The 20,153-nt window shown below is 40.4% G+C and overlaps 2 protein-coding genes across 2 annotated transcripts in view; one reads left to right on the top strand and one right to left on the bottom strand.

The window, feature by feature from the left end:
- The first annotated feature begins 1,123 nt into the window (after nucleotides 1–1,123).
- On the top strand, nucleotides 1,124–4,217 carry LOC120783133 (parapinopsin-like). Its single transcript, XM_040115881.1, has 4 exons — nucleotides 1,124–1,454; nucleotides 1,679–2,007; nucleotides 2,410–2,652; nucleotides 4,101–4,217. Exons 1-4 carry the CDS (start codon nucleotides 1,124–1,126, stop codon nucleotides 4,215–4,217), a joined length of 1,020 nt encoding a protein of 339 aa, XP_039971815.1.
- Nucleotides 4,218–7,436: 3,219 nt separating this feature from the next.
- The window catches only part of cacna1da (calcium channel, voltage-dependent, L type, alpha 1D subunit, a), a 55,951-nt gene continuing 43,234 nt past the window's right edge, over nucleotides 7,437–20,153 (bottom strand). The window contains exons 32-49 of the mRNA XM_040158726.1: nucleotides 19,075–19,107; nucleotides 17,983–18,111; nucleotides 17,818–17,883; nucleotides 17,630–17,721; nucleotides 17,372–17,531; nucleotides 16,589–16,716; nucleotides 16,387–16,483; nucleotides 16,169–16,271; nucleotides 15,884–15,985; nucleotides 14,077–14,210; nucleotides 13,052–13,168; nucleotides 12,215–12,603; nucleotides 10,245–10,271; nucleotides 9,397–9,525; nucleotides 9,104–9,243; nucleotides 8,506–8,612; nucleotides 7,923–8,240; nucleotides 7,437–7,742 (exon numbers count right to left, since the gene is read on the bottom strand). Coding sequence (XP_040014660.1) covers nucleotides 7,437–7,742; nucleotides 7,923–8,240; nucleotides 8,506–8,612; nucleotides 9,104–9,243; nucleotides 9,397–9,525; nucleotides 10,245–10,271; nucleotides 12,215–12,603; nucleotides 13,052–13,168; nucleotides 14,077–14,210; nucleotides 15,884–15,985; nucleotides 16,169–16,271; nucleotides 16,387–16,483; nucleotides 16,589–16,716; nucleotides 17,372–17,531; nucleotides 17,630–17,721; nucleotides 17,818–17,883; nucleotides 17,983–18,111; nucleotides 19,075–19,107 — 2,577 coding nt within the window. The remainder of the gene's footprint in view (nucleotides 7,743–7,922; nucleotides 8,241–8,505; nucleotides 8,613–9,103; nucleotides 9,244–9,396; nucleotides 9,526–10,244; nucleotides 10,272–12,214; nucleotides 12,604–13,051; nucleotides 13,169–14,076; nucleotides 14,211–15,883; nucleotides 15,986–16,168; nucleotides 16,272–16,386; nucleotides 16,484–16,588; nucleotides 16,717–17,371; nucleotides 17,532–17,629; nucleotides 17,722–17,817; nucleotides 17,884–17,982; nucleotides 18,112–19,074; nucleotides 19,108–20,153) is intronic.

Below are 20,153 nucleotides of genomic sequence, written 5' to 3'. Positions count from 1 at the left end.
TACAAATATCTTTATTCTTTATTACTTTCATTCTTTCAATAATTTATTTTGCTCCTCTAACTACTCTACAGATAAACCTAAATAAGTGAAATATACTGCTTCAGTAGTAATACAGAAAAGAAAAGTAAGTGTCCACCAAAGTTTTTCCAGTCCAGCTGCATATATTTTACACTTGTTATTGGTTTGTGCTATTAATATTTTCTCTGTGCTATGTGATATAACAGGCTTAAATAATTCAACTGGCAAGCTATTCTCCATCTTTGTTTTGCAAACAAATATTTTTTCAAAGGAGGATGATCATGCTCACCACCACTTTTGTCTGGAACAGTGCAACTGAAAGGCAGTACCAGAATATGTGAATTAATTCTTCTATGTTGTCATTACAATGTCTTGATTACATTGTCAGTCTTCTCTGTCTCACCTGCAGATTGTCCACGAAGCACCAAGACTCCTCACTGGTACCAAGGAAAAGAGACCGCAGTGGAGTCGCAACAATGATTAACATAACTGCATGATTGCCTTTATTTTCTTGGGGACTCTTTTATATCTAATTATTTTCATTTTAATTGTGTGAATATATTTGTATGGCTCTGTAAGTCACTTTGGTCAACATCTGTTGTCTTACATATGCTCAATGAACAAACTGACTTGACTTGACTCAATACTGATGTTCTGATGAATGTTCACCGACCCCTGGTTTGTGAGAGGAAAGCAAAGAGACAGACGTAGAAAGTTCGAAAAAGGACCAGAAACAAAAATCAGCCCCCATCAATCTTTACTGCAGATGCTATATGTTGTGACACACTTCATCTGAATATTTCTCATAAAGCTAAACCAGCAGCATCTTTATTCATCTGCGAGGGAGGAGTGCTCAGAGGACTGATCCCAGTGAAGAGCACTCTGTAGTCATCCTGTTTAAGTGCCTTTACAATCAAGCAAAAGGTGAGGGCTCAAGGATCATCATTTGGAGGAATTACTCTTTGTTAAGTCCAGATCTGGAGGATTTATTCTTAGACTCAAGGCATTTAATCTCAGCTGTCGCACTCGAGCTGTGAGATATTGAACATCTAGGAGCACCAGGTGAGGAAGAAACTGCCCGACCACTTTTTAAAGTGTTGCATCCATGCAACGCCCTGTCTTTTTACCGAATGCTTCCTCCTACCTTGCCCCAGAGGGGGATCCCCCTCTGTCACGCACTGGCTTCATTATTCTTTCCATCATTATGGCCGTTTTCACTGGTCCAGCCATCATACTCAACGCTACAGTGATTATTGTGTCCCTCATGCACAAGCAGCTGAGGCAGCCGCTCAACTACGCTCTGGTGAACATGGCTGTGGCTGACCTGGGCACAGCCATGACTGGAGGGGTGCTGTCTGTGGTCAACAATGCCCAGGGGTACTTCTCCCTGGGAAGAACAGGCTGTGTCATGGAGGGCTTTGCAGTGTCCTTGTTTGGTGAGTGAAAAGAGGAGAACAGCTTAGGTTAAGTAGTTCTTTTAATATACAGAGATAAGGTACAACGTGCATCCTTTCTTATGTAAAATGAGATTTGATTGCTCAATTAATGGTCACAATAACTGTTTTTAGTTTAACAAAAAGGGAAATATCCTTTTAATCATTGTGCTTACATTATTTTCTCATAGTACAATATTAATTTATGTTTTAACAACTGTCCGTAGGCATCACATCTCTGTGCACAGTTGCTCTAATCGCAGTGGAGAGGATGTTTGTTGTATGTAAGCCGTTGGGGCAGATAACCTTCCAAAAGAAGCATGCGGTTGGAGGTATTGCCTTGTCCTGGCTGTGGTCCCTCACATGGAACTTACCTCCCCTGTTTGGCTGGGGCAGGTATGAGCTGGAGGGGGTCGGGACATCCTGTGCACCAGACTGGCAAAACCGAGATCCTCAAAACGTCTCCTACATCCTGGCTTATTTTGCAGTATGTTTTGCTGTTCCTTTTGCCCTTATCCTGGCATCCTACACAAAACTAATGTGGACATTACACCAGGTGAGCATTTTTACATTTTGGTTTCATCATGGTGGAAAGTCATTGAGTGCGTTTACTCAAGTACTGTACTAAAGTAAAATTTTGAGGCATTCGAGGCATTCTTAGAGGCTAAATAACTGTCTGAGGCCCAAAGTGGTCAAATCATCCAATTAAAAAAAAAAAAGAAAAAGCAAATATTATAGAAAAGGGCAAAATGTGAAGACAGATTTGCAGAACAGAACGTTGTTTCTTCTTCTTTCCCCCCATTAATCATCTCACGACCACTCATATTTATCCTGTGACCCTTAAGAGGGGCCAATTTTTCTGATAAAACTTCTGTGCTTTTCTTAGTAGGATTTTGAATGTAGGGCTTTTACTTGTAACACAGTATTTTTCCACTGGTGTTTTCATTGTGTGTTACAGGTATCAAAGATGGCCTGTGTGGAAGGCGGAGCAGTAGCTAAGGGAGAGATGAAGGTGGCATCTATGGTGATTCTGATGGTCCTGACATTTCTGATCAGTTGGTTGCCTTATGCCAGCCTGGCCATGCTGGTGGTCTACAACCCTGATTTGGAGATTCATCCATTGATTGGCACAGTGCCTGTCTACATGGCCAAGAGCAGCACTGTGTACAATCCTATCATCTACATCTACCTCAACAAACAGGTGCTGTAACACCATAAAGATTATTTTTATAAGTATAAAATATATCCAGATATGATAAATTGCATGATGAATTGGAAGGGAAAAGCTTATGAATTAAATATTTTGCTCTTTTGGGGCATCAGCACCATCTAGTGTTATTAAAAGACAGTATAGTACCTCGTCTCAGAACAGATATTCAGTAGAGCAGAGGAATTTGTGTTAATGTAAGAAGAAACTCTGTTGAAATTGGGTGTAAAGACAAAACTGTTTATATACACAGGTGAATGCAAAAGTTTGGACACCACTGGGGCAAATTAGAGATTACAGAGGTCAGGTCAAGAATTGTCATTGTCGGCTGATGATAAATTCTCTGTTTCAAACTTTGCGGTGACAATCAACAACCATTGGCTGACTGAGGGTCTAAAATGAAGCTAACTGATGCATACAAAGCAGGGGGAGACTATAAAAAGGTATCAAAGTGCTTCGAAGCCTGAAATATCCACTGTCCGAAATGACAGTAAGAAAAGGCAGTCAAGGGGAACTGTGGAAGTCAAGAAAGGAAAACTGTACTTTTACTGGGCAGAAAGGCAAAAACAAAACCCGCACATGACTGAAAGGAGCTGCAGGAAGGTTTAGCTGATACAGCAGTGGTAGCGTACTTTTCCACCGTGCAGCATTGACGCACATGGAAGAGTCATCAGAAGAAAAACCTTACCTATGACCTCATCACAAAAGTCATCGTTTGAAGTAAGCAAAGCAACATCTGGATAAGCCAGATGTTGTCATTTGGAGACAAGTGTGTTAGACAGGTGAAGTTAGAATTGAGGTCTTTGGCTACAATCACCACAGTTGTGTTTGGAGAAAAGATGGAGCAGTATCTGATAAAAAAGAAGACCTTGCTAACTGTTGAGGCTGGAAATATTCTGCTTTGGGGATGTTTGGCAGCCAGAGCCACAGGAAATATCGCAAGGACAGAGGGAAGAATGGATTCCACTAAATGTCAGCAAATTCTGGAGGCATATGTTAATCAGGCAGTGAAGACATATCAAAATTACAGGTGGAGGCTTTTAATGCAATGTAAAGAAAAAAGTACATATAAATAAAAGTATATGTAAATTGTATACAGTATATAAATTGCTTTTTGATTCTTTGAGACCAACAAAAAACAAATATTATGAAAAGTTTTTGAGTCCCCTGAATGATTGCATATATATTTACATGTCAAAAAGTTTGTTTAAAAAGTTAAAGTTATTGTTTATTTGGCAATATTTTACTATTATTGTTAACAATTATTTTTATATTCATTTCTATAATAGATAGAATATATCATTTAGTTTATTTGAATTTCTGTCTGTATGCACATTAATGCCCCTTGCACAAGCTACTGAATGATGTCTGAATGTTTGTTGATGCATGAAAAAAACGACAGTATGGCTGAACTTATGTTCTTTTTTCATTGTTTTCTATAGTTTCGTAAATATGCCGTGCCCTTCCTGCTGTGTGGGAAAGAGCCCTCGGAACAGGACGAGGCGTCAGAAGCAGCAACAACTGTGGAGACTACAACCAACAAAGTGTCTCCCGCCTGAAGTGTACACATGCCTACAACCATCCACTGAAGAGATTTCTGTCCTTTTTGTCACCTGTTACACAGATCTCAGTGATGTACTATGACTACAGTGTTTGAATGTTTGTGTTTTTTTGCATTAAGATGGGGTTTTATCGTATATACTGTATGAAGATCTAATCTATAATGGTATGGGTAAAAACTTAACCGAGAACAGTGTCCAGTGTCTGTTTGTTCTCTAAAAAGCACAGAATACAAATAAATGAGAACAGTAATTCAGCATAAGTTTATTCAATGATGATCAATAGAAAATAATATATTAGTATTGATTCAAATAAAGTCAAGGCCAAAATAAAATGAAAAATACAAAAAAATGTATTGATACAAAACCTAGTCGGTTATAGTAAAGCATTTGCTACTAAGAGAAATGATGTTTACTGAATAAAAACATTAAGGAGCAAATATCTAGACTTTCAAGTAGAGAACATTACCGTGGGTCTTTCCATACTTTTGTACATATTTTACATTATCTTCTATTTAAATACAGCTTTCAGAACATTAATAGTTGTTATAGTAATTATAATAATAACAATATGAAGAAAACAAATAGAAATGTTCAAATCAATATATGTTTTTCTCTGTAAACTGGTACTTTACCATTTTATTTTTTCCCTACCCACAAACAGAGGAACGGTGCACCTTGAAAATATTTTTTAATACTCTTTCATTCCCAGCATTTTAAGGTGAGCTGTAAATGACAAATATAGATTCCACTAAACCATACACACAGTCACAAAAAGTACAAAATTGTCTCACCTTAATACACAAATTTGTTTAGAAAAAGGAGAAACAAAAGCACTATACAGTTACTTGTGCAAAGACAAACAGCTATGTGCTAATATTTAAATACCATTGGTATAGACTGAACCAAATCATTATTTTCTTTTTTTTTTTTCAGGAATCCCTGACATGAGGTAAAAGTAAGTTCTTTTCATCTTTAGTTTAACACAACTTTTAAAAGTGTTTACAAAATAATGCATATCTTCAGTTCATCAGTACTGTAATTGCTACGAATAGTACAATGTGCCTGTTATGTGCATCGGTCCTTTTATATGACAGTCATCAACAAAAGGACTGGAACACATTTTTTTTTACTCACAAACAATTCAAAGAGCCCTTTCAATGTGCACACAGAATGGAAAACCTACATTTTCATTACAGTATTCGGTTGAATTAGAGTACAGTACGCACTCGCCTACAAATCAAACACTCATGAACAGCAGATCACATTTACCTTAAATATCCTTGGTGCTAATTCAAACTCACCATGGTAATGCCTGAAAAAGCCCATTTCAGATTTTTAGTCCAGTATCCTTATCGTGATAGATTAATAAATGGTAACCGATAAAAACGGAAAGATATTTCGTTGTTTGTGTTCCAACTTGTGGGCATCATTTGCTCCTTTTCATGCATCCAGGGTGAGTTTTCCCTCCTGGTCTGATTAGTAAATGGGATTAGAGGAAAAAGACAAAGTCCAGGTTCAACCCTGCTTAATCTCTTTCAGACTCCACTGTGGGACACTGTGACAGACAGATAAGTTGAGACAATGATATGTTGTCACCGTTGCCTAACGAGGTATTCTGTATGCAGGAACCAGGCAGGCTGAGAGAGAAAGGGGCGGGGGGTTACGTATTGCTTTGCCTCTCTCCAGCATCCTGAAGCCAGGACACCCTCCGTCCTTCCACCTACAACGCATGTTGGACTGTTTCTGACCTTTGGATGTGTGCACGTGTCTCCTGCCACCACAGGCTCCGAGCCCTTGCGCACTACATGAAGACTAAGAAGTGACTGCGAAGATTCAGGACAAATGTTGAATGGAATCACACCATGAACAACAAAGAGTACTGTATGTCATGGAAAATCCCAGCACAAGCTATGAGAAATAATAATTTATCCCTGTTATTACCATCTATCATTTTTCGTTCTTTCAGCAGCAAAAAGGCATTTCAGTAGGGGCTGACGAAACCTAAAAGCAGCATTGTAAATGCACTATGCATTTTAAATTCTTGTGCAGGTCCTGCACAAAATATGCAAACAAATGTGTCCATCACATCTGTATAAAATTTCGGCACTGGATCCTTGAGGCTTGCCTTCTAAAAATGCTCCTTTAAAGGGGGCTTAACCTTATGCAACTGGTGTTGGTTTGATGAAGTAACACGTGTACTCCTATGCTGAGAAATCAAAGCCATTTGCATATCTTGTGCAGTAGTGTTGTCACACAAGCAGAACCTCTTAAAAATGCTGTTTCGTAGGCAAAATAAAGGGTGCATATCAGCAAAGAAATAAAAGGCAAACAAATATCAGAATACCTAATAAAATAATGCAAGTCTGCTTTTATAGCATAACAGGAGTCACAAGGGTCCATATTGCTGATCTTTTAAATGATACATAATTACAAAATATAGAATATCTCTTTACAAAGTTTCTTTTGTTATATAATACAATTTATACCATATCAACTATGAAATATTAATCAGGCTATTCTAAAATTTAAAATAACCCGCCTGCCAGTGCATTTATCACAAATGCTTTTATCGTTTCAAAAGTACATATCTCAAGTTGAATGATGCTATAAGTAGGACAGTTAGTTCCTGCATAATCTGGTAGAACTCTACTGGTGCTCTTCACTTTTTGACTCAGCTGTAGCAATCATTGAATGATCTGTTCTAACAACAATGGGACCAAGGTATTGTAACGACTACGGGAGGAGATATGCCTTTCTATGCTTGCATTGAAAACTTGCATGATATGCCAAACCTTAATAAAGTGACTGAGGTAATGACATCGTACATCTGATTGTCATCACCCTTAGAGACCTGCCCTATACAGTATCTCACACCTTTGCCAATTGGTCCATCTTTCACTGGCATCACTGTGCTCATCTCTGATTGGCTGCAGGCTGAACCTGTATGTCAACTTCAGGTCAAGGCCTTTGACAGGAGGGTCCAGTCAGTCCCTCTATGCACAGCAGGGATGGTATCTGGCTCTGTGCTTTGACCTCCTTTTGCTGGCCGGTGGAGAACAATTAAATGAACAAGACTAATGTTTCTCTCTTCTATATGCCTTTTCTCTTCAATGTAAAAGGCACTTCTTTTGGTCGGAGCCAACAGATGCATTTCTTTTTATTTTCACTGATTGTAGTCTGAGAAAGGTTCTAATTGGCAGGTTTCTCCAGCCTCTGCTATAAAGTCGTGATGCAGATCATCTCATCTGCCAGGTCCTCCTCATAAGGAGCTCTGTGTTCTGTCTCTGGCTCCTCGTCGCTGTAGCTGGCTGCGGTGTCCTGCAGTTCATAGTCCCTTGGAGTCAGAAGGGGAAACACACTGACCCCGTTGACGCCTGGGCCCATTCCTCCGTTAAGTAGGTGGCTGGCTGCACTCTCCATTTCATCTATCGTCATCTCACATGCATCTGCTATCTCATGCTTTGTGGCAGCAACGAACTTGGGATCCTTGGCGTATCTCCCAAGCCCTTCTGATATCAAAACCTGCTCGACAGTATACGAGGAAAAAATATGTTACTGTGGATTTTCAGAACCTTGTTTTGTATATCTTGCTTGCAACATTTTGTTTTGACAACAGAATGAATCTAAAAATGTGCCTACAAGATTCAATTAGATTATCTGAACAGAGACACCTCCCCTCTCCCTATGTCACCACAGACTTACCGCTTCCACAAGGCTGGTGGCGCTGCCTCTCTTCTGGTGGTACTGGTTATGGTACTCAGGTGGCACCTGCAGGTGGACAGGTGAGTACGTCCTCTGGGAGAACTCAAGGTCATCTGTGTACCAGGAACTCTTGCGCACAGACACATGGCTGCTAGCAGCACTCTCCCTGTGTGGGTGGTCCACACGGATGAGAGGGGTATAGTATGGTGACTGGTCCTTACTGGCTGGGGTGGCAGGGGGAGTTGCCCAGGAGCGGGTGGAGCGGGTCGGGGAGAGGCGGTGGGCTCTGCTGGAGTCCAGGCCTGCTACAGCCATTACCTGACAGGTCAGGAGAGAGCCAGGAATACAAGCATGTAGGCAGTTCAGTTTTCTTCTGTTTTCTGACAGTAGTTACCTTGATTCAACAAATATCTGTGATATTTAGTTATCGAAAAGAAATGTGATCAGTTCATTTCAACTTAAAGTTGGTCACAACACTGATGCAATCAGTCAAGTGAAAACGTAATTCGTCCAAAACAAGACAAAACATAACACAGTGTTTAAAACAATGTCCGTGAGCAAACAGTACATGTGTCTGTGTTACCTGGTGCTGCATAAGGTGCAGCGGTAGAGCAGTGCGCTGATGTGGAAGCTCGTCCTGGCTACTTTGTCTGCGCAGACACTCAAAGTTGAAGGATGGCCTCCTGTGACCTGAACAAGCCAGCGGTGGACCAGTGAGTGACGTTGTGCAGGAAACTTTAGCAGCATGCAAAACTTTAGCATAGCAAACAATCACGAATATGAAACTGGGTGGGTGGATAAATCATACAGTGAAAAGAGTTGGTGTGTGTGCATTTAGTGAACAAAAAGAAAGCTTTGTGACTTTTTTTCCCCCAATGCTGTATATGTAACCCAGTTGCTTTATAGCAAGCCTATAGCCTATGGGCTTTTAATTTCCTTGATAGGATAACTGAATGATTTAAAATCTAAATCAATAGCACAAGAACAATGTAGGATAAGCAGCAAAGCCACAACACAAGTACGGAAAGGACAGTGTTTCTAATTTTGCATCAAAATGCTTTTTTTTCTGTAACGTTATATAATTGATACTTTTTTATGAATGATAATGTTATATTAGACACACACAGTGCAAGGTTAAAATATGAGTCATGCTGCAGGTATGTATGTAGATAAGGAGATACCTTGAGGTGTGGCAGGAAGCAGCCGTCTCTTTGGTGACCTTCGCGAGTCACGGTAGAGAGGCTGCTCATCATCGTCGTAGTAACTGTCAGGGTGATGGTAACCTTTGGGAGTCTCATACTCTGTGTCACTATTCTGATACCTGTCAACATATTGAATAAAGAGCTTTTTGGGAGACACGGTTTGGCACACACTTTCCCAAAACTCTTCTGATTCAATTTTTGAAAAAGGCAGGGTAAAATAGCACATAAGACTGTTGGGTCCAATGCAGAAAGGCAATCAGAAAGAGTAATACCTGTCCCCTGACAGCATGCTGTCATCTTCATAAAACTCCTCCCCACTGTAATACTCCCCAGAGAAGTGGTCTTCATCAAACTCCTCCTCCCTGCGGATGGTGGGGTGGCGCCCATCCCCTCCATGGGACCTGAAGGAAGGCCAGGGCACAGGGGTCAGAGCGTCCGCGCTGCGGCTATCCGGGGAGGGAGATGGGGGGTCACTGGAATAGGGCCATGCACTGCCATGCAGACGCAAGCCTCCAGGGGGCAGCGATGCAACTGACCACCCTTATTAATATTAATCACAGCCAAACCAAGACAACAGGCAGAAGTTTCTGGCTGAAGAGCATCTCGCTTGCAACTAAACATCCTGCCTTAATATCCTTTATCAGATTAATTAAAACACAGATCTCTTTCTGGTTAAGAAGCTTTTCATGAATTGGGTGTAGGACTGCAACTTTGTGGGATGAAGCATAAAACCGAACTAGTGGTGACTAATAGAGCGATTTTTCAAAACATTCTCATATACTTCCTTCTTTTCGAGCTTCTGGGTCCTTCTTCAAAGCAAGCATGTCACTTTGACACATGCATAAAGCAGGGTTGCTCTCAGCAATATGCTAGCCACTCACATTTATGTTATTTCTCCTTTTACTTTAAAGCATTGACACAAGAGTGTCAAAACAAAGACGGATAATAACCAGCCACCAAATGACTGGCCAGCATATAGCTCATAACACTGACTTAGCAAGGATGCAACCATTAATCGATCCAAAACCAAGTCAAAATGAAACAAATAAACATAGAAAATAAAGTCCTTCTTTTGCTGTCGAGACATACTGCTGGAGCCAAACCTAGAAAAACAACATACCTAACATAGGTCTCATAGTAGCGCCTTCTGTCCAAGAAAGCAGAGGGATGGTCAAGAGAAAGCATTTTGGTTAGGAAGGAGAAAGGGAGAGGGAGAGAACACAGAGAAAACGGAGGAGAAAATGTGACATATATATCATACAGTATATGAAACATATACAGCATTCTCATATATATGTATGAGGAGGAGAGAGCGTGATGGTGGACATTGACTCCAGTGTTGGTTGACAACTCCATTTTCTATTCTTAAGATAAGAAAAAAACTGAAAATTATTTCTCTTCTGTAAAGTGGTATCAATGAAATTGTCCCCCAAACTTATGGGATACTAAAGAAAAACGGGCCAATACTGAAGCAGCAGACTGAACAGAGCATGGGAAATCAGGAGATAGGTTTACTATTGGTCACTTATGAAGTTAACTGTCAGCAAGAGAGAAGGCATGTGATTCATTATGGAATGAAAGGTTTACAATAAAGGTTTGTGAAACAGGAAGGTGTGATAACAAGCTGGGTCCTGCCTGCTGGAAGAAATACTTATGTAACAGAAAACGTCCTCTGGATTTGTGGTTGCAGCAAATAATCTCACTGTTTTTTTGGTTTTGTTTTTTTTAAATTCCCCCCCGTTCTCAGTTATGTGCTGTCATAAAACCTGAGATAGCTGCATGAAAAGACTGAGAAAGCCCCTCAGGTGAAGAGTGGAGCCTTGCCCTTGAAGGGAAAATCCATAATCCATATCTAAATCCTTTGAAAGTGATACACTTGGTGTCAGATATTATCACTGTGTGATATTCGATGTGTTGTATGATCTATTTTCTTTGATAGAGTTTTCTAATTTGCCTAATTTTGTACCCACATTCTCTGTTTGTTTTGTGCACTTCTGTTCACAAAACATGTACAAAAACCTTACTTATTAGGAAAACACTTGAAACTATGATTAGACAATAATTCAATGTAATCATTATCATTTCTCCAAATTTGCATCGTGACGAATTTTTCATATCTAACTGAATGAACTAGATTTGACCAAAAGCTGTCAAAGCATGAGATCATAAATCTTTCTAAATTTGGAGAAATACGCTTATTCACTTTCTTGCCAAGACTTAGATGAGAAGATTGATACCACTCTCATGTCTTTTCAGCAAATAGAAAGCTACAGCCAGCGGCCAGTTAGCCTAGCTTAGCACAAAGACTGGGAAAAGGAGAAACACCTCGCCTGGCTCAGCAGTTATAAAAAAACAAGATACAAAGTGAGCACTGGAAGTGTTTGTAGGAGGACTTTGTTATGTTTGGACATATCCAGGCTAGCTGTTTCCCCCTGCTTCCAGTCTTAGTGCTAAGCCAACTTAAGCTGGCCACCTCTTGGTTTAATATTGAATGGACAGATGTAAAAATGGTATCAACCTTCTAAGCTATGCAAGAAAACGAATAAAGTTATTTCTTAAAATGTTGAACTATTCCTTTAAAAGGAGGTGAAATTGTCTGTTTTTTAAATGACTTTGTAAATCATTTAAAGTTTTTTTTCTTTCATTATTGTATGCATTAAATTTTTGTCATTTAATAAATGAACATCCCTTAAACTGGTATCTCTGCCTGCTCCGCAGTTGATTTCTCTGTGTGTGACTGTTCAGGCTTGACTTCTGCACACCGACGAGTTGAAAAAGAACAGTTTTTCTTTCAATGTTACAGTTAAGAAAGGTCTGCTGCAAAAATCTACGTTGACAATAACTTGACAGGATGTGGTTTTACATGTTTAGTACATGTAATTTCAACAGTTGGCAAGTTATATCAGCAAGAAAACACCACCAAACAAACTGGGCTCAACCACACACAGTACACCAATGGCTGCTAAACAAGGCTTTGGGCTGGACTGTACATTTTATCAGATATTTTAGCTGACAGATCTCAATCTTGTTCATTCATTGTTTGAACCATTTCTCCATCAGATCAAAGGCTGATGATAAGTGTGTGGATACCTTTGACTCTGGGGTGTCCGGGGCTTGTCGTAGTCGTAGTAGGAACTGCGTAGACCTGGGTAGCCATTGGGAGGTGCATGTTCATAGTAGCGATGGTGTCCTCCGTTGGGCAGACTGGACACGTTGGCATTGTTGAGGTTGATGTTGGTGGATTTGGGAGACTTGCCGTAAGAATTGTGGTGGCGGTGGTGATGGTGGTGGTGGTGATGATGGTGGTTGGGGTGGGACATTGCGTTGGCTCGAGACAGGCGCCCCACCGGCTGCTCCATGTGGGCGTAGTGAGGAGGAGGCTGCACCTGCAGAGGTCGCTGTGTGGCGTTGGTCTGATGGCCGTTGGATCGCCGATGACCACCATTCATGAGATGGTTACCGAAGAGTCCGCCATTACGCTGTGAAGGAACGCTCAAAGTAAAACCACCAGGGCCTCTACTTTTTACAGTGCAGCAGAACAAATTTGCTATTGATGTTAAGTCCGTTGTTAAGTTTTCTTTTCAGAAATTGTATGAGCAAAAATAAGTTCAGAAGCTGGTTTTATGGCATATGACATATGTGAGCAAAATGAATGCACTCTTTGTAGTTTTTTGGAACTGGAATGGTGAAAAAAAAGCCAAAATAAACACAATGAAAAAAAGCTACTTATTGTAGCAATATAAATTTGGGACAGTTTACCTACTGCAAATTTAGCTGAATACTGTTTCTCTGAGTACATTCCCTTTTATAGAGAGCACCTTTATATATTACCATGGAAAAGCATCAATTGAGTAACTTCATTACAAGCACAATATGTTAATTTTGCCATAAACATTCTGCCTGCCAGGTAAAATTAAAATAAGTTACCCTATAAATTTCCTCGTCTTCCTCTGGAATAAAGTCTACTAGTTCGTCATCTTGCAGATCACATGATATCGCTCGGCGAATTTCGGGCCCAATATCATGCAGCGTGCGAAGGCCAGCCTGTAACCATGACAATGAGAGGGCTAAGCGCTACAGCTGGAACCTTCATCTTACACCTCATAGTATGAAAACTGACATCATTAGGTCACAACCATCACACATACTGGGCATACACACACCTGTGCTGGAGTATGCAACACCTGACATTTACAGTACTGACAGACTGTGAGAGATGAGAACACACAGACAGACAAATGTGCTCTCTTGAATGCATCCTGCTGTGAATATTACTTGTGTAGCATCCAACTGTGCTTTCTCTCACATATGCCTCAGTGAGTGCAGTAAAAAAAACGAAAAAAAACAAACAAAGCAAAAATACTTTTCTTCCTTCTCTTCTTTGCAGATGTACATAACAAAATTAGCACAATATTCACAAAGATTTAATTATAAATAAACTAAACGCTGGTGATGTTTACTGTCTGACATTGATATATGGTGACACACTGAAGCCATATATCTCACATTATAAGGTAACAGAAATGGCAACAAGCTTTGCATGTGAATTTCATGAGTCGATGAGTGAATTGTGATGCACAGAAAACATGAAAGACATCTTGAAATGATGGCTGGAGATGATGACACACGCTTAACATCAACATATATGATATTCAAAGATGCAGAGACACAAATAACAAGTTCACACACTGGGAATATATAAGTCACAGTTACAGATTCATACTGTACACCAAGATCATGAACGTCCTGCTGGATTATAAACCATAACATTAGCACACTTGATGATATTTGAATGAAATGTACAAAGACACATTTTATACAGACTTGACTTAACAAAATTACAGTACTTGTAAATCTATGTTTTCACACAGTGTTCAACAGTCTCACTCCCCTCTCTCTTACGTAAGACACCACACACTCTCTGAGACACACACAAACTCTGTGAGACTCACCTGTAAGGCAATGGCTGTGTTGTTCTGGGAGGGGTGAGCACCCACCAGGCCTTCCTCTTTACGTTTCTTGAATTTCCTAAAGTAGTCCTGTATCAGGAAGGTGGCATAGAACTTCCCCACGGTTACCTCATCATCTGAGTGAACAGACCACACAAATGCTTCCTGTGTCAGCAGGTCACTACACAGAGTATTCTGGGAGAAGGAGAGACTCTTCTCCTCCCTCGTCCATTCTCTTTAAAATTCTGGGTTCATCAGTTTAGGACTGCAGACAAGTGAGGCACGCTGCAACCCCAATCAACCAAATGATTTTAATCCACATTATATACATCCATCTTGATGGTGTATATACTGTACCTCAATGTGCAGCACCTGAGATCCTTCACTGTATTTCAGAAAGAACAGAAAATCAAATATATTCGACTATCGCTTCAATTTGTGTGTGTTTGTATTTCTACTTCTGAAAAGATTTAGATGATCCAAGTGTAATCTTCTAAATTTTATGTTTGTTTTGGAATTGGATAGTGCAAATTAACACCTAATAATATGACCCTTGAATTTGTGGGTTATGAAACTATGTTATATTTTTTTGTCTATTCTTCCCCAGTGTTGTGTTACTGTTAAAAAGGGCAGAGTTAGCAGAATTAAGGTTAAAATAGACTCAGAAACTACAGTACAAATGAAAAATTTAATCTGTCCAATTAGCAGTGACACACAGGCTACAAGATAAAGTGAGTTTTCAGCCTTTACATAATATTTACCTTGAACAACTACTATTAAATTAGCTTTAAGATAAAATTTAGACTTATCTGCCCAAATGTTGAGTATTTTAGCTGTTTTCTGTTGATGCCAGGGTCTTTATTGAAGACTATGTTCAAGAATGAAATTTACTTTACTACTTTAGCACATGCAAGCAAGCAGATCTAGGCATCATACATGTCAGTATGTTTGCATAAATTTACCTGTTTGTGCTCATGTATGCCTTTTTCTTATATGATCTGTGTTAGTCAGTGAATACTATACTTGAAACTGCGTATGGGCATGTTCTTGCATGTATATTTTGTCCCATTGTATGTGTGTGTGAAAGAGTGCGTGAGAATCATTCTGAAGCAGGGGTCTGAGTCACTTTGAACAAGCACGCTGGGGACAGAGATCGGAGAAAGAGGCAACACTAGTTCCATGCCACCACCCTAAAACAGAACTGCTTCAGAATATTCTGAAGTGTTTCAGAGTTTTGGATACAGAGATATAAAAGTGTGGGAAGAATAAGCTGTGGAAGCTCAAGCAGTGAAAAAAGGACAGAGATTAAGACAACAGAGAGCGTCAGTGACGGAGAGAGGAACAGATGAAGAAGGAAAGAGAGAGACATATTAGTGAGAAAGACAGAACATGCACTTGCACAGTGGTCTACAAGGCCATGCAAGCCCAAAGCCCAGCAGACAGTCAGTGGCCTCCATCAGCATCCAGGGCAGGAGGGAGGAGTGTGGATCAAACACGCATGGATAAGACACACTGCTGAGGGGGCAACCAGGAGAACATGAGCAGAGCAGAAACAGCATGATACAGCTTTACTTGTGTGTGAGAATCTGTAAGAGTGCGTGTGTGTGTGTGTGATTTTTTATTCAATGACATATTTATTAAAGAACAGCTTGGCGCTTCCTGTAATTTAATGCAAAAAACACGTGGGCAACATATGGTGTACCTGTGATTCTGTGTAGGCTGCTTTAGCTTGGTTTGTGTGTAAAACTACAAGAGAAGGACTAGGAGGTGTATGCAATTTCGTTGACTGACACAGAACGATTCCACTAACCACCAGCAGGAGGCACCACTTGATCCAGAAGCTTCATGCTGGTTCTTTTCCAGATTTTCTTGATGACAGCCCGCAGCTCTTCGTTGGCCTGCTCTAGATTACCTGCACCACAGGGAAACAAATGTCCCTGAGAAACCAGCAATCCAGTTCGTCGCCATTCTAAATCCACACAACCCCATAATTACAGGTAACAGAGAAACAATGGGCTCAGTAAATTCATCAGCAGCGTATTTATGTATTTTAAGGAGGAGGTTCAATGTAATGTGATTTACATTTGGCTCATACCTTCTGTTTTGATCTTCAGGGCTGTTCGCACCAGTGCGAACAGAGTGGCATTAAACATGACTGTGCCGTCACTGTTCAGAGGCATATTCATGGCTACCAGTCTCTGAGAGAAGAGAGCAAATAGAGGCCTTTAATGTGATAGAACAGGCCAGGTAAATGCTCAGTATGTCTGTGTGACCTTAGTTAATGAGATAATAGAAGAAGAGAGCAGAAGAGACCTTGCAAGCCACTCTGTGAGGGCACAGTTTGCCAAAGCCGAGAGGAGGCTGGATGCGACGAAGAAGGGTTACAACATCCAGATGCTTAATTCTGCCTCTGCAAGAGAGAAAATAACACATGGAAGACATTAACTGACAAGTGACTGTACAGGAACCATGAATGTGAAATATTTTGAGATACTTTAGGTAATGAATCACATACTTGGCCTCTGGGTCGTACTCTGACCAAATTCTCTTGAATTCATCGAGGTGGTGGGGACCAAGAATGGACCAATCACGCGTCAGATAGTCAAAGTTGTCCATGATGACGGCCACAAACAAATTGATAATCTGGAGAGGGACAAGAAAAATGGCTGATACACTTTTATTTGTTTAGCATCGTGGTGCCTTTTCATGCGTCTCTACAGGTGCGAAAAACTGTGGGTAAGTATGTGTCATATATAGTTTAGTCACAGCATGTTTCAAATTTTTCAAGCTATCCAGCTCATTATAATTTTAAACCATATAATAATAGTGTAAATATTGCCTATACACCATGTTATAGTGTTGCATGGTATTCCATGATTTTTACTCACTTCTAATTGTGAGTAACAAATTAAACTAAATCACAATAATAAAGACAAATTGTTGTGGCATTAAAGTCCTTTACTACTTTCTATAATATTGTTTCCTTTGTATCTAATTAAAATGGAAACCAGCTAATGTGTTAGGATCAAATTTTTTTTGTTGTTATCCAATAATAATAACAATATTAATTTTGTCCAAACGCAAAAACATTCAACTTTCAGTCCTACGGCCATGTACCCCAACTAAAGTGGATTTGCTGATGAAACATAGAGAAGTCAGGTTTAGTTAGACAGCACACAGTCTGACACCTGTCTGACATAAATTCTACACCTTAGAATTGCTTCGAGAAAAGTACAGAATGCAATACTAAGAAAAGTAAATAATAAATAATAAGCATAACAGTTTAATTATTATGTACCAAGAAGGCGCAGAGCATGTAGAAGGTGATGAAGTAAACTATTGCAAATCCGCTGCCACACGTCATCTCCTCCCCGGGGTTGTAGTCGGACTCTGGGTCACACAGTTTCCCGGGCATACAGGCCAACATGATCTCCTGCCACGCCTCTCCAGTGGCACACCTTGCGAACAATCAGGCACGACAGACACAAATACATCACTCAACAACAGAGATCCATTAAAGTAAACTCATGACCCCTGAGCCGACTTCCCAACGCACCTAAAGAGGAGGAGCACGGCCTGAGGGAAGGTCTGGAAGTTGTTGTTCCTGTTGATGTGTGTGCCATCCACCATTGCAATCTTTCCGAACACCTGAAGTAAAAATATTCTCCACATGAATACAGCTGTAACCTTATAAACTTGTATAATACAGTAGAAAAATACTCTCTGCCACATTTAGTTACCAACCTGCATGCCAATGACAGCGTAGATGAAGAAAAGCATGGCAATCAGAAGAGCAACATATGGCAGAGCCTTCAGGGAAAAGAGAGGAAAGGAAGTAGAGAAAGATTAATGGAAGTGGCTTTAATATTTCCGTCACTCACTGATCAGATAAATGCACTGCTCCTGCACCTGGAAGGATTTGATGAAAGTCCAAAGCAGGGTGCGAATGCCCTCCCCTCTGCTGAGGAGCTTGACCAGCCGCATGACTCGAAACAGACGAAAGAAGGTGATGGAGATGCGAGCACTGTCCTCGGTGTTCTGTGGAGAATCAGTCCAGAGTCAGAGGAGAGCAGACTAACCGTGTATGTCGTGAACACAGAGAACCTGCCTGTGCTTTATGGGATGATGAGGTCTGAACTGAGACCTCTGTACCAGATACATATGTGCTGAGAAAGACGCAGTGCGTCTTTATGTTATCAAAAAAAAAAGTTAATCTAGTGTTGAATTTGATAAGTTTTCTGGTGGAAACATAGAAAAGATGTTCGAGGTCCAGTTATTGTATAAAGGACATACTGTATATAGCAGTAGATTTGTACTTTGGGTCAAATTCGATTAAAAATTGAGAGTAGTATGAATTAAACAGAGTCTCTCAAGCTGTGTAGCTGCAGCTGATATGTTTCTGTTAGTCTGCATCCAAAGCACTGTCAGGAGCCGTGTCACTGTACAGACCTACAGGGGAGGAAGCAAGGAGGCAAGCATGCTGGAGAAAACCTTGCCATACTTGACAGGACACATCTGCACAAGCATGGCACCCTCAGTCCAGAGTCACTGCATGCGGAGTCACAGTGGGACCAACCCGAACGGGTCGGCCAGGAGGTTAACAGGTCAGAGCTGGGTGACCTGATCCCAGGGGTCATCCATGGGTCACTACCCCACGCTAGAATGGTGGCAGAGACCATGTAGCAGTGTCAACAGTACAAACGTGTGGAGCGGCCAACAACCGCTCCCACCTAACGGGACACACAGCGTCACGTTTGAGTGACACACTCTCCTTAGAAATAACTCTTTTTGAGGATAAATGCAAATGAACAAACAAAACAAAGGTGAGAAAAAACAGAAGAATACAGAGAATGGAAACCTTATCATGAGTACATAAATGAAACTGAAATAAGCAATAGATTATAGGATGCGTAAAAGACAACAGAAAAATACCAAACAAAGGAATGCAAATCTAAACATGGCATGGCCCTGACAGAGGGGTAGGGGGGCGGAGCATCTTACCCCCATCTCATCCACCTGAGGAGTCTCCGTTGGCTTTAAAATCAAAGACCTGTATTAATGACTTGTACAGAGCCCGCAGGTCTCACACACATGGGGCCAAACACGTAAACATTACATTTGAAAGATCACACAACGCCAGCACACGTCAGTCAAGACGTAGACAGAACGAAGTCACTACTCTTCTCATTGACGGGACAAAACTGTCTTGTTGTTTAACTATAACAAAGACAGACATTTATTGACAACCTATTGCACATGTATCACTGTCTATTTACACTTAATATAATGACAGACATGAAACATCTTCTTAACACTTTAAGAGACTGCCACACAACAGGTTTACAGCTTAACATTCCAATGTGGGACTTAACAAGTGCAGGTGAGACTGACGAACAACATGAAATCACTTAATTACACGTAGTAACGTAAGACTGGCGAACAACTTTATCACTCCCCCGGTGTAATGGTCGTTACTGATGGGATTAAATGGATTTCATGGCCGACATGTCTTTGGTGAGCTTTAGACAACGTTAATGAGAAGTAAACTGACTGACATGACAAATGTTATGAATTTATGTCATGGTTAAAGCACCGTCTGCTATTCATAAAGAGTCTCGACTCTTGCTGTAACTCGTCGTCGTATAGGCTTCAGATTCAGGCAAATACACATCAACAGATGACTTTACCTCTTGAAAAATCATACATTGTGTGCATAATTCATCATTAATGGCGTCCATCAAACGACTGGAGTACACGTAAAACGCTCACTCTCCTCTGCGTTGTATGATTTAAACCAACTATTTTGATAAAAATAATTTTAAGTGGCAGAAATGAAAATGTTTGCTGACAAAAAAGAGATATAAACATAATAAAAGAGTTTAATCTACACAGTCGCTAACACAAATCCACACCCATACACAGGTTTTATTTGCAATTCATGTCCGTAAGAGGAAATTATATCAGCAGTTTTCAGCGAGCATTTGTTCACAGAGAAAGTCCAGAGGTGCAAAATAAAACAGAAACATCAATCATAGTGGTGGTGGTTAGACAGAACCTGTAAAATGATGATGTGATTTTAC

The sequence above is a fragment of the Xiphias gladius genome, chromosome 21, assembly GCF_016859285.1.
Source record: "Xiphias gladius isolate SHS-SW01 ecotype Sanya breed wild chromosome 21, ASM1685928v1, whole genome shotgun sequence".
In the NCBI taxonomy this organism is placed as follows: domain Eukaryota; kingdom Metazoa; phylum Chordata; class Actinopteri; order Istiophoriformes; family Xiphiidae; genus Xiphias; species Xiphias gladius.
Note: the sequence above shows the minus strand (reverse complement) of the source record. Positions and strands in the feature narration are given on the sequence as shown.